This window comes from Engystomops pustulosus, chromosome 4, assembly GCF_040894005.1.
Source record: "Engystomops pustulosus chromosome 4, aEngPut4.maternal, whole genome shotgun sequence".
In the NCBI taxonomy this organism is placed as follows: Eukaryota; Metazoa; Chordata; class Amphibia; order Anura; family Leptodactylidae; genus Engystomops; species Engystomops pustulosus.
The window spans coordinates 215,164,106-215,178,557 of record NC_092414.1 but is presented as its reverse complement, the minus strand read 5'-3'; the positions used below and the strand labels follow the sequence as shown (position 1 = coordinate 215,178,557).

At 42.1% G+C, this 14,452-nt stretch overlaps 1 protein-coding gene across 4 annotated transcripts in view; it reads right to left on the bottom strand.

Moving 5' to 3' along the window:
- Positions 1-1,005: 1,005 nt before the first annotated feature.
- The window catches only part of KCNAB3 (potassium voltage-gated channel subfamily A regulatory beta subunit 3), an 82,520-nt gene continuing 69,073 nt past the window's right edge, over positions 1,006-14,452 (bottom strand). For all 4 annotated transcript variants that reach the window (XM_072149914.1, XM_072149915.1, XM_072149916.1 and 1 more), the window contains 6 exons: positions 9,712-9,797; positions 7,712-7,832; positions 7,508-7,602; positions 7,012-7,132; positions 5,234-5,322; positions 1,006-2,823 (listed from right to left, as the gene is read on the bottom strand). In XM_072149914.1, coding sequence (XP_072006015.1) covers positions 2,734-2,823; positions 5,234-5,322; positions 7,012-7,132; positions 7,508-7,602; positions 7,712-7,832; positions 9,712-9,797 — 602 coding nt within the window. In that variant the 3' untranslated portion in view covers positions 1,006-2,733. The remainder of the gene's footprint in view (positions 2,824-5,233; positions 5,323-7,011; positions 7,133-7,507; positions 7,603-7,711; positions 7,833-9,711; positions 9,798-14,452) is intronic.

Genomic DNA, 14,452 nt, shown 5'->3' with positions numbered 1-14,452 from the left:
TTCATGTCATGCGGCAGAAGAGCTTCTCGAGACAAATGGTTCCTCCTATTTCAATTCAAGCAAATATACAAATACCAAATAATGATGCTGATCGCAAATGAAGACCTTTACAGTTTTTGGATTCTCAATTTTATTTTAAGCAAGCTGGAGCAATGAGTTCTCTGCCTTCCAGACATGGCGCACAGCATTCGCTTCCCTCTCATCCTGGCAGATACAGACGATTGTTGTCACTGTGCACAAAAATGTGTTATTGCTTCCTCTGCCAAGTCTATGTACATCTATAAAAGGTCAAAAAGACTCCATACAGCCCAATAATAAAAAAAACTCATTCCCTTCCATACTCTCGGACTTGTATGACAAATATGACAACTCCATCATATCTCTCTACACAGTTTGAACGTGTCACGATGAGTTTTGCAACCTTATTTTGGCCACGGATGAAACAATTTTCCTGGAAGACTTTTTAAGATGAATTAGGTAACCAGATTTTATATCGTTAGCGGTTATGACATCAGAAATGATGGCTACTTGTATAGTGCTGAATATTGTCACGTCTGTGGTTGCCTCTACTTGAATAATACTTTTGGAAGCCTGATGTCATCGGAGACCTCACCATTTACCACAAAAGTGCAATATTCCTTAAATAGTTTGGCTACTTCAGTTTATGTATCGCCTTCTCTCCTTAAAATCCTTTGTATAAACCAGTGAGAGTCCCTCAAAAGTCAGGGGGAGTCCCTGAAAAGGGCATTTCTCATACTGATAGATATGATAAATATTTGTGTTACAGAGACACCCATGAACGGAGTTAGATACATCATAAGTGTCTCTTTACAACCTGCAAATCGCTAAAATGTATCATATTTGATTGAATAAACTTGAAGGAGAAGTGTTCTATCCAGCCCTGAGTTCGGCGTGGCATGCTACGTCTCTGAAATATTACTTTTATGTAATTTGTTTGGTTATCTCGGCTGCCATCTTGTGTTTCAAGTAGTGTATTACATCTACTTTTTATATATTTTTTTTTTTTTTTTGCAGAATAACTCCTGTGAGAGTTTGTCACATCCTCTAAGTTAGAGGAATAGAGCTTTGAACAGTTTTTCTCGACCCCCACAAAAGCCCCATAATACTGCTTGAATACAAAGATTTACAAACTGGTATTTACACCCGACTTCTTATCGGAGGATTTCATTGTGCACCTGTCACGATAAATCACTTATAGAAATACTATCAAGTTTGGTTTTATCTCCTTTTTTTTTTTTTTGCTTGCATTTCATGCCAAATGCCTGCGGCTACAGCATGCAAGTGAGAGTCAGTCTACAAGAGCAGCATCCTACGAATGTGATAATAGAGATGGACCCTGCCAGTGTGCTTGGGGACGAGGGTACACTTCATTCAGTCGGCTGCAATAGTATGACATTTTGCATGAAGGCTACAAGCCCTTGTCTCGTCTGCAATTCTATTAAAGCAAAATAACATCATCATCTATCCCATGATAACATAAATATGTGCCCATCTGAATGAGGCCTTAGAAGGGGGTCACTGTGTGTTAGCATCACTTATGTGGATGCAAAGGGGTCAATTGATAGACATAGCTGATTGTCTGGTGTTGCAATGCCTGATGTAGCATGCCCCGGGCACACAACTAAATGGCAATGAAATGAGATGAATGCTATCATCATTGCATCATTTATGACTGACCAATCATCTATCGCAATGTTTCATGACCAGGATAAGTCAAAGTGATCTCCCTTGTCCTCTCATGGCAGACAGGATATTGTATTGCATATCTCAAAATGGATGGACTGTATTTGGAAGGAATTGCTACTTTTTCTGCAACATGAGCCTGCCCCTACCGGGTGACCCCATGGCACAGAGCAAAAGGAGCTCTGAGTTTATCTGCCCTACTCTGCTAAAGACGAGATATAAGTCTGACCCCCAAGTGATGCAGTAAGAAGGGCACTATGAGTTGTCTCCACCTCCTGCAGGGGGATACAGATAGGAGGAACTTTGGGTCTACCCCTCCTATTGCAGCGATATACAGAGAGGAGGAGCTATTAATCGGCTCCTCCTCCTGTGGGTTTTTCAGACACAAGGGAACTCTGAGCCACCTCCTCTTCTTGTAGGATGATGCAGAGGAAAGGAGGAGTCATGAGTCTGCCCCTCCTCCTGCGGGGTGAAACAGACAAAAGGAGGAGCCATGAGTCTGCCCCTCCTCCTGCAGGGTGAAACAGACAAAAAGAGGAGCCATGAGTCTGCCCCTCCTCCTGCAGGGTGAAACAGACAAAAGGAGGAGCCATGAGTCTGCCCCTCCTCCTGCAGGGTGAAACGGACAAAAGGAGGAGCCATGAGTCTGCCCCTCCTCCTGCAGGATGACACAGACAGAATGGATCTATGATTCTAACAATAAATGAAGGCTAAGGAATATGATAGCCATGAGACTGTCCTGCTTTAAGTCATTTCCATGCGTGTGATCATTCTCCCTTATTCAAATGAAGTCTTTAATTGTCTGGCCCTCCCCTTGCAGGGTGACATGAAGTAATGCATGTGTTTAACCTCATAGTACTAAGCAGGCAGCTGATTTTCCTCTCGTTATTGCTGGCTAAATGTACTCCTCCCGCTCTCTCAGCACTGCCAGAGTGGGGGACCATGCACCAGGCGAGCATAATTTCATATGTCCTATGCCCTCAATCGTTGAGGATTCTTAGAGGGTTCCAGAATACGGAGAGGAGGCTCTCACGCTCGGGAATCTTTCTTAAGGTTTGGTTTGTTGCCAAGAATCTGGTCGATCTCCGTTATGATCTGAGGTGTTATCTGTGAGAGAACCTGGAGGTGGAAAAATGGTAAAGTGTTAGATATTTATAAACTGTATTAATGCAAAATAATTCATTCATTTATGAAACATCCCTTGTAGTGTCTGCTAAAAATAGCATTCAGTCACATCAGAAATAACCCGCATCATTATTTAGCTCTTGTTTATAGTTGAAGAATAGGTCCATAAATATTTGGACACTCACACAAATTTAGGGTTTTTTTTTACCTGTTAGAACATATTTCAGTTATAGTTAGATAATATCCATGAATATATAGTCCAGGCTTTCCATCTTTCGTTGAGGATATCTACATTAAGATTGGATAAGGGTTTAGGAGTTTCAGCTCCTTGACATGTGCTACCCTGGTTAGGCAATTTCTTCATTATGGCAATTTCGAGCACATAATATATACTATAATAATCCTTTATTTAGCGCACACAGATTATGCAGCACTGCACAAAGCTTTGCCAAATTGGTCCCTATACCCATGGGGCTCTAAATAACCTACCAGTATGTTTTGGAGTGTGGGAGGAAATCGGAGGACACCCATGCAAACATGGAGAGAACATACAAACTCTTTGCAGATGTTGACCCTGGGTGTGACTTGAACCTAGGACTCCTGCGCTTCAAGGCAGAAGTGCTAACCACTGAACCAACATGCTGCCCTGATAAAAAGCCTCAAATTTATTTGACATTCGGTCTCAAATTTGAAAGATTTTTCTGTGAATAAAACGTTATCAAACAATCTGTAAAAATAGAAAAAACCCATCTGAGAAATTGGGCAAAATCCCAGTTTGGTACATCGTGATAAAGAACGGAAGCACTGGTGAACTCATCAATGCAAAAAGACCTGGACACCCACGGATGACATCAATGGTAGATGATCGCAGAATAATTTCCATCGTGTAAAGAGACCCCTTTACAACCAAGGAAACAACACTCCAGGATATAGGCAATGTATCAATATCTAAATCTACCATAAAAAGAACACTGCATAAAAGTAAATACAGAAGGTTCACTGCACGGTGCAAGCCACTCATTAGCCTCAAGAATACAAATAACATTATTTGGACAGATGGAATGAAAAAAAGTATGGGAAAAGCATGGTACAGCTCGTTGCCCAAATCATACCACATCGTGCGTATGCAAGCAGAGGAGGTATTGTGATGGCTTGGGCATGCATGGGGCCACCAATGACACTCGGTCAATTTATTGATGATGTAACAAAGGACAGAAGCAGCCAGACGACTTCTGAGGAATTAAGAGATGTAATGTGCGCTCAAATCCAGACAAGCTGCGTAATACGGATAGAGAACGACCAGAAACGTAAATCCAAAACAACCCAGGAGTTTAATAAAGCAAAGAGGTGGAACATTCTTCAATGGTCAAGCCAGTCACCTTATCTAAACCGAATTGAGCCGCATTTCACTTGATAAAGACTAAACTTTAGACAGTCACATTTTAATGCAATCATTCAGTTCACTGCTTCAATGTTGAAAGTCTGAACATTGTGGTAAAGTACAGAACCAAAATTCGATAGATGTCTCAGTCCAAATATTTATGCACTTTATTTATCTCACTCAGTGTTAAGGCCTTGTTATCTGGGATGATTGTACAAATGATTGATTGTACAATCACAACCTCTATGAACATGTTGTAAAAAAAAAAGGTTAGAAAAAGACATCAGTTCCAACTTATTATACTTTGTTGATCCAGAAGAAGGCAAACACCCTGCAAGGCTGATGCCAATTGGTCCAAAGCAGAGAGAAAATCCTTCCCGACCCCTAATATGGTGGTCATAATTACTCCCTGGATCAACAGAAACTACTAACAAAAAGTTTTATTCCCACATCCTGTATGTAAGTGATGGAAGAGCAAATGTATTTGGTGTTTTTGGCACATCCTTAAAGGAAACCTACCACTTGTAGTGGCAGGTTTCTGATGGAAATACCGGGCACCAGCACAGGGTGAGCTGGTGCCGGAGCTTATTTTCGTTAGTGTTTTAAACCGCGGTATCGCGGTTTAAAACACTTTTTAAACTTTATAGCCGGCGCAGGCAGGTACGCGCTCGGCGCTTACCGTGCACGCGGCTCTCATTCACTTCCTATGTAGCCGCGCGCATGGTAAGCGCCGAGCGCGTACCTCCCTGCGCCGGCTATAAAGTTTAAAAAGTGTTTTATACCGCGGTTTAAAACACTAACGAAAATAAGCTCCGGCACCAGCTCACCCTGACCTCACCCTGACCTCACCCTGAGCTGGTGCCCGGTATTTCCATCAGAAACCTGCCACTACAAGTGGTAGGTTTCCTTTAATGAAGACATAAAAAACAAAGGATGTACTGACAACAATAATGCAAATTGCGTTGGTACGGACAGCTAACATTTAATGCTAGTCGAAGAAGGCCTATAAGCATCCAGTCTTACCTGGATAGATCCCAAATTCTCAATAAGCTGGTCACAGTTGGAGACACCCAGAAGTACAGAACTGACTCCCTCACTGCGAAGACACCAAGCTGCAAGAAGAAAACATGAAATTACTATAAAGAGAAAGTATATTTATGCAGAAAGAAGTTGTTTGACGTACAGATTCCTTCTGTCATTATCCAATGTAAACCTGATTCTCTTTTATACCTCATCCCATAAAAGCAGAATTACACTTAACAAAAATATAAGTTGTTTTTGCTTCCAATTTTCATGAGCAAAAACTTTTTCTAAGGACAAAACAAAATATTGTTCACAAATTTGTCAAAACCCTGTCTTGGTGAACCCTTCTCCTTTTTCGAGGTAAGCCACGCCTGTGAGGTGGATAGATTATCAACCTGCTGAGTAGACACATGATTATTTCACAGAAGTTCATTATGTTTGGCCTATGTCATGGTGGTCCACTCCCCTTCAATGGCTGTGAAGTTGCTGGTTATTAGCAGAAACCGGAACAAGCTGTCGTATATGACGATCCAGAGCATCCCAGTCATGCTCCATGGGTGACTTTTCTGGTTAACATGCGGGCCAAGAACTGGGAAGTTTTCAGCCTTGAGGAATTATGTACACATCATTGCAACATGGGGCCATACATATTAACGCGGCAACGTGAGGTGTTGGTTGTAGAAGAATGACACAATAATGGCCCTCATGATCTCATCATTTTTGTGCATTCAAAAAGCCATCAATAAAATGCACGTGTGTATGGTATAAGCCTGCGTAATCCCACTGCCACCGTGGGCCACTGCATTCAGAACATGGAGTCGGCTTTTCTTCCTTGTACAGTGAAAGATGAAATTCATCCTTGAACAGAACACCTCTGCAACAGACACCATTGCAACTGCAGTCAGGTGGAGACCCCAATGAGGACGATGAGTATGCAGATTTGTTTCCTTGAGATGGTTTTTGACCTTTTGGTTTGCATAACCAAAAAAAATCTCTGTATAACCAAGCAGCTGTTCAGGTGGTTTGTCACAGATGATAGTGGAGGTCCTGGGCTGGCGTGGTTAGACATGGTCAGCAGTTGTGAGGCCGGTTAGATGTACTGAATAATTTTCTTACTACCTTTTTGGAGATGGTAAAGAAATGAACATTGACTTAAAGGGGTTGTCCAATATTAATAAAAACTTTTGTGACAAAAGTAAACCACTACTTGCCTCGCTTGTCCGCAAACAGAGGCATGGCGCCTAGGCTCCAACAACTTCCAGCAACCTGGTACGCCCACCTGCCTCTTGTGCCAGCACTTGCTATAGCACTGGTACAGAGGACAGGTGGCCATGCCAGGCGGCCAGCATTGTCAGCGCTTGTTTGCTGTGCCGCTGCAAACAAACGGGCATGGCAGCGACACATGGTGGTGCTGGACACCGGAACGCAGAGGGAGGTAAATATAGGTTTTTGTTTATTTTTTATTTTTTTCTCAGTTCCCACCTCCCCAGTTTAGTCTTTATTAATATCTGACAACCCTTTTAAAGGGCAACAGCTCCGGTAGACATTCCTGTAGTCCGCATGTCTATTGCACGCTCCCTCAAAACTTGCCAAGGCCTTTTAATGTGTCCAGCCTAAGGTACACCTATGAAATAGATGCAGCGCTTGAAAAATAGGAGGGGGGGGGGGCTAAAGCCTGGCACTTATATTTTTGTCAAGTGTAATTTTCCATATCTCCATGAACTGACCAAACTACTACTTAAAGTCTATATGATATAAGGTGTGCAGTCTTCTCTTACCTATAGCCAGCTGGGTGACAGTGCAGTGGAGGCGCTCAGCAATGGGATGCAGATCTTTCACCTTTATGTGCTGTTTTTTCCCTTCATCACTCACCGCTTTTTCTTTCAACCAATGATATCCCTGCAAACACAGATGGCATCAAGATACTAGAGGAAGGTTCATCGTTCAAGTCCAACTTCTGATAGTCAATGTAAAGAGCTACCATAAAGAATCACTATTGCAACATTAGGCACCTTTGTTCCTACCAAGAGTTGTTTTACCTAAAGATAGGCCCTGGAAAACAAATTTTAATTGTTCAGGAAGAAGTTGGACATGATTGGAATTTTCCCCAATTCACATTTTTTTATCCATGAACCATCTCTACCTCAAAGGACGTTCCAAGATTGTGCATCCTTTACGTAGATTTATTGAAAATATGAATATTGACTAAAATATTTATGAGTAACGTTGAGCCTTAGTTTTTTTCAACCATCATTTTCAATCTCACAGTCTTACCTTTATGGAAGCTCTAGATTTTTCAGGGATGGTGTTAGCATATTTCCCAGTGATCAGGCCGCATGCCAAAGGAGACCAGGTCATAGATCCAACACCTGGTGGGTGCAACAATTGAATGGAGATCGTTGGGCTTGGCACAAGACAGACCATGTTCTATTAATTGGAAAAGTCTTTTTACGAAAATGTCTTGAATTGTTCACTCACCAATCTTGTGATACAGTTCGGGGAGTTGGGTCTCTACTTTTTCACGCTGGAAGAGGTGATACTCGGCTTGCTCACACACAGGAGGGATCAGATTAAACTGTCGAGCCACGGAATAGGCCTCCTAGAAAAACAAAAATAAAAGCAATGGTCAGGCCTCACCGGAGAAAATAGAACAACCCTAGAAGCCTTCGAATTGAGTTGTCCTCTGCTCCATCTCCAGCAGCTAGTACCAGGTCCCATCAGAGAATCTTCTTCTGGTGGGCCATTCCAACATTTTGAGACGTAAACAAAATCAAAACATGCCAAACGTTTTTGTAAGTCTACAGAATACTCTTTGTATTACACAACTCCCATTTAACATGGTAGGTGCCAACGTGACGTTTGAACACCTACATACTTTGAAAATTTTGATTCTTCTACCCTGTTTACCTGAAAATAAGACCTAGTGCAATATTTTTTCAACCTTAGAAATCCAACGCATTCCCTGAAGATAAGACCTAGCGTGAAGACTTCATGGGATAAAATCAATAATGGTTGCCCTACGGAGCAGCTACCTGAACAAGAAGTCCCCATTGAAGGAATGTGCTGGTTCTATACATGATATATCGGGGCCAATGATTCTAATAGAAATGGAGTCACAAGAAATTCGGGTTTGGAGAGTTATAAAAGTGGACATGATGGACTCTAACCCCTTAAGGATGCAGGGTTTTTCCGCTCATTTCTCGCTCTCCACCTCCAAATATCCATAACTTCCGGCCAGAGAAAAAAGTTTAAAAAGTACCGGTAAAAGAAGGGAGATTTTGGTTGATTTTGGCCGTTTTTGCACTATGTGTACAGAGCTGTGTGAGGGCTTATTTTGTGCGTGACAAATTTTTACTTTCCAGTGATATTATTTATTATTCCATGCCATGTACTGGAAAGCAGGAAAAAAATTCCAAACTTGGAATTTTTTTTTTAAAAAGTGCATGTGTCTTCTTGTGGGTTTAGTTTTTACGACTTTCACTCTGTGCTCCAAATAACACCTCAGCTTTATTCTTTCGTTTCGGTACGATCACGGTAAAACCAAATTTATAGGTTTTATTGCGTTTTAATACATTTTCAAAATTTAAATAAATGTGTACGCAAATACAAAAAAATTTTGCCATCTTCTGACGCTAATAACTTTTTCATACTTTGGGGTACAGAGCTGTGTGCGAGGGGTCTTTTTTTGCAAAATTAGCCAACGTTTTAATTGCTATCATTTTAAGGACTGTGCGACATTTTGATCACTTTTTGATTCCATTTTTTATGTCCTGTAAAAAGGTGTAAAAGTCGCGTTTTGGACATTTGGGTGCCATTTGCAGTTCCGTAAGTCACCACTGGCCATAACCGTTTTTATATTTTGATAGATCGGGCATTTGGGGATGCGGCGATACCTAATGTGTTTGTGATTTTTACTATTTATTATATTTTATATCAATTCTAGGGAAAGGGGGGTGATTTGAATTTTTTATATTTTATAAATTTTTTACATTTTATAAACTTTTTTTTTCTTTTTTTTCTACTATTTCTTAGACCCTCTAGGGTACATTAACCCTAGATGGTCAGATCGTTCCTACGATATAACGCAATACTTCTGTATCGCAGTATATGGCATTTCTGCACAGTATACGTTACAATGAGCCACTGGCTTATTGTAACGAATCTGCAGTAACCATGCAGCCTTGGGCCTGACAAAGACCAAAGGCTGTCATGACAACCGATCACCGCCCTCGATGACGTTCGGCACCGACCTAGGGTGATAGCAATCGGTCTTTGCTGCAGTATGCCACCCCCACAAAATAAATTATGTAAGACACAGTCTTATTTTCGGGGGAAAAGCGGTATCTGCTTTTTTTTTTTTCAAAGAGCTGAATAGAGATGACCAATTATATAGGGAAAATCGTTGACCCAGGACAAGACCCATAACCAGGTTTTCTGCAACGCAGATTGATTCTTAGAGGAAGGATTATGTATCTCACCATGATTTCCATTGCGCTCCAGCGGGAAGTGCCCCAGTACATCGCCATCCCCTGGTTAATCACAAAGGTCATGGCCCTTACAATCTCTGCACAGAGAAGAAGAGAACAACTGGTTAACTTTTACAGTAAATGAGCTGAAAATGTGACGCCAACCTCTCTAAATCCATGACTCTGAAATATCTCACAATATATGCAGGGAGAGGGCAGATTGTACTACATCATACCCACATTTATATATAGATCCATCACAATCTGTAAGCAGACTCTGTACATAAACTGAAGATACTCCGAACCTGTCAGATGCTTCAGTTTGATATCATCTCTGACTGTTTCCTTCCCTCTCACTTCCTCGCTAGTAATCTTTAAATTCCTGCAGATATAATGAAGTAAATATAGACGCGTCTATTTTTAGGCTGCAGTTTCCTTGTCAACCTGTAGGGGGACCCGCACGTTGTAAGCAAGACGCAGAGCGGCTGCAGATTGCTGAGGTCATCATCAACTTATAGGGGGGGGGGGGGGAAGCTCAGGAGGCAGTATTTTGCCAAATTTAGACAGGGGAGCAGTGAGAGATAGCCAGATGTCTATAGAGATGGGTGCAGACAGAAGCAGGCTTTGTCAGGTGGCACTACAGAGGCAGAAAAGGTGAGGAAAACGCTACTACAGGATTTCTATGTTCATTTAAGAAGCAACATAGAAATCCTGATAATCCAGCAGTCTTAGGCTACATTCACATGTCCGTTGGGGGATGTATATACGGCCGTAAGCTAGTGGCCCCATATATACGTCCTCCATATATACGTCCCCCATAGGCTTGCAATGGGCACATGGAGTGGTACGGTACCAACTAGTACCCACATGTCCTATCTTTCCCCATATTATGACGCCATGTATGACTATGGAGAGGACGTATGTCCGCCATGCTATGGCCTGAGACGTCCAAATACCCCACACAACACAATAATTACATATATTCACTATACATACATTCAAACCTATCCACTGCTTTTCTTGATGGTGGATTACCTTTTAATTTATCCACACTTATAATATAAAATCTATCACAGTTCTTTTCCACCCTGGTATGTTGATTCCTGAAGCGATAAGATTTCGGTATCTTTGCAAACACAGGAGCTGTTATATGGCTGGTATATACAGGGAAACGTGCGCCCTTATTCCCATGAGTATATTGAAAATATTTAATAGCGCTATAAATGGTTGATAAGCTGTCATAGGTGCTCCTGCGACCCATCCCCCTCTATGTTCCCCAGTACCTCCGCAGCAGAGTGACTCACCTGAGCGAGCTCCTGCGATGGCTCCAGTGGTCTGACTCATGCGTCTCTATCTCCTAGGACGCACGCGTGCTGGCTTACGCCGATTTAATGGTCCAGAGCGCCGCTATTTGGAGTTGGCCAGCTGCTAAATTACAAAATATCCAGCCTCTTCCCACATTCCCCGCCCGATCTTTGTGCTCTAATGCCATTGAAAAAGTTATGTCCCTTGCCTTGTTCGTTTAGACTGGTTTCCCGTCGTGACCCCGATTCTTTGCCTCAAAACTCTGTTGCTCTTCTTTGCATGCACCGCGGGCAAAGTTGCACCTGTGGAGCGACCTGGTGGCTCAGGTGAAAACTGGGTGCCACTTAGACTCCTCTCCTGGGTATCGGCTTATGTCATCATCCGCGGTGGTCCAGTGGGTCCACTACCCCTGACTTCTGACATTAGTACAGGTATTTTGTTTAGTTTTTGACTTTTATTTTCTTTTTATATATATTTTAGCTTTAATTGTGTTAATTACTGTTTACACACCATTTCAGTAGTGAAATTGCACAGTACAATGTAGATATTTCCATATTCATTTACACTCTTAGGCTACATTCCCACTGCCGTGAGCCCGTCGCACCGTAGCACGGCGGGCACACGGCAGCGCGGGGAGAGGAGGAGGAGGTGAGCGCAGCTCACCCCCGCCCCTCTCCATAGGAAGTAATGGCGCACGGCGCCGTAATACGGGGAAAGATATATGTACAGGGCCGTGAGCCCATAGAAGTGTATGGAGGACGTATATCGGCCGCATATACGTCGGCCGTATATACGCCCCCCATACTGTAGTGTGAATGTAGCCTAATTTGGAAATTACTGAATACCAAACTAAATTACTAAAGTATGAGGCTTGGTGGTCTGTTCATCCGCGTGACGGATGCTAATGGACCCATTTTAACTCAATGGGGGAAAAAATATGCCGTGGATAAGGGATAGGGACGTGTGCACATGTGATAGATTTAGTGTCCCAAATCGCCCTGACATTTTTGCTTTAAGAAGTCAATTTATCCTTTTGGTAAAGGAAGATGAATCGCCACCAATGTCTGCACGTTAGCAAGAGCTTGGGATATATGGCTTCTTAGTCTATGTTTAGTTGGACTCCATATCAATCAGAATATTAAGTATCCTTAATACAATCTGAGTGGCTGATATGAAACCTAAAGGTACAAGGGAACCATATATGAACCAGGGCTCATGTGCAATTGCTGCTCCATTCTAGTTGTTTATTGAACCAGGAGGTAATGTGAATTTATGCGTTGACATTTAAGATGACATTTTTTCTTTCTCATGTATAATGCCTATAGAATGTGACTTGCTGAGACTAGGAAAGTCCATTTTCTTTATTCTCGTAAAGCCATGTCCTGTATGATGCCCACAGATGAAAATTGATGCTTCAGAATGAAGAGCGCGACATAAGTCAATGGACCCAAAGCTGGACTGTCCAGCGATGTCTACAGCAGGTCACATGACGGCTTGTTTTGTCACGGCTCTTAATTCTTAATTAATTCACTCTCTACTACAGAGAGACTTATATCTGAAATCAATAAAATAAAAAGGTTTTGTCTACAGTCTGCTGACAGCTGCCAAGGATTATCGACCTCATGACGTCACTGAACGTACAGCCAAAAAAATCAACAATCATAAAACTAACTCATCCAGAGAAACGCCTACAACAACTGTAATTGTAGGGAACAAGTGCTACAGGTTACAATTTATGGATGAGTTAAAATGCTATGATTACTAGCCGTAACTTCATCACTTGTGTATAATACTCTACAAATCATATATTACTGACTATATCTCCAAAAATATTCCTATAAGCACAAAGTGCCTATTTCTTTTGAAATGAATGGGAAAACGTAGCATAGGGGCAATGTTTTTATATACATTACCCAACCTCCAAACACATACAGGGGCTCATTTACTAAGGGTCCGAATCGCGCACTTTCGTCGGGTTTCCCGGCAATTTCCGATTTGCCCTGAAGTACCCAGGGATTTTGGCGCATGCGATCGGATTTTGTTGCAAGATCTGCACTTAAATGCACTGGGACGAAGAAGGTGAACTCCGGCGGACCTCAGCGCAGCAGCGACACCTGCTGGATATCGGGGGCACGGACCTTAGTGAATCCCGGCAGACCCGAATTAGCGTCGGATAACGCGCCTCTGGATCGCGACTGGACCGGGTAAGTAAATGTGCCCCACAGTCTTGTCCAAGCAGAAATGTTGTTATGAAGAAGAGAATAAACTGCCTGAGACCACGAAAAGGGCAAACTAAACATGTCTGACTCCTCCATGACATTTATACAGAGAGTCGGGACACCCCTTACAGTCTTGATGGGTTGGTCAGTCCCGTCAAAATCAACCATACATGTTCTTAGTATGGAGAAAATAAGCCACTGCAAGACCCACTTAAAAGGATGAAGAACATGTCCAACCTTCCCTAGAACATTTATACACTGAATGGTTGGTCAATCCCATCAAAATCGACCAGATACGTGCTCCCAGTGCAGAGTGGAGAATACACCACTGCCAAAAACCACTAACAAGGATTTTCTCATGAGACATTTAAAGGGGTTTTCCCATGAACCTAACTTGCTGGTCGGTGAGGTCTCTGCTCCATTAATCTCCGGGAGTTACAAGGGGTCCAACTGAGGTAACTGGGACCCCTCGTTCTCGTGATCTGTGGGGGTCTTATCAATGAGGGACTAACTTCATTTGTGGGAAAACCCCTTTAAAGAGAAATTTAGGACACCCCTTCCACACTGTTGTTGGTGAATATACCAGATATTCAATAATGTGGACATCCACCAGAACTTCCAAGGCAAGAATCTAGACGGCTATACATATGGTTACAAATTGGAGGACTATTGGATGACTATGGTTGCTTGTGTTCAAGCTAAATCGAATGAACTGCTTCACTAATGAGATGAAGGCTGGAGATGTATTTCTGTATCATATATCCATCACAGGCAGGTGATTGATTTGTGGTACAACATTGTAAATCCATGACGTTTACACTACTACGCTCCTCCTATAGAGACAGTATTATTGATCGAAGATATATGGGAAGCGTCCACTGCAACCTGCACATTTTCCATAGGTCCTGGGTCAAGGGACTGTGTATAATAGCCTCATAAATACTGCAATGTATATAATGGAAAGGAAAATTTATGTAAACATTATATAGCCTACAAATATCTCAGATGTCAATGCAGATCAAGCACTTAATTGATCTTCGGATATTGTCTTTCATTCTGTCTTATTGATGTCTATGTGATATAGCACGGTACAGCTACTGGTGCGTAAATGAGACCTTAAATTCTCCAGAGACTGGATTACTCACATTCATTTGCATAGATAATACTCAGAGTCCTTACAGTGAAGAGTGTTAGTAACGAGTGGATATTTTTGGAATTCTTATTAAATT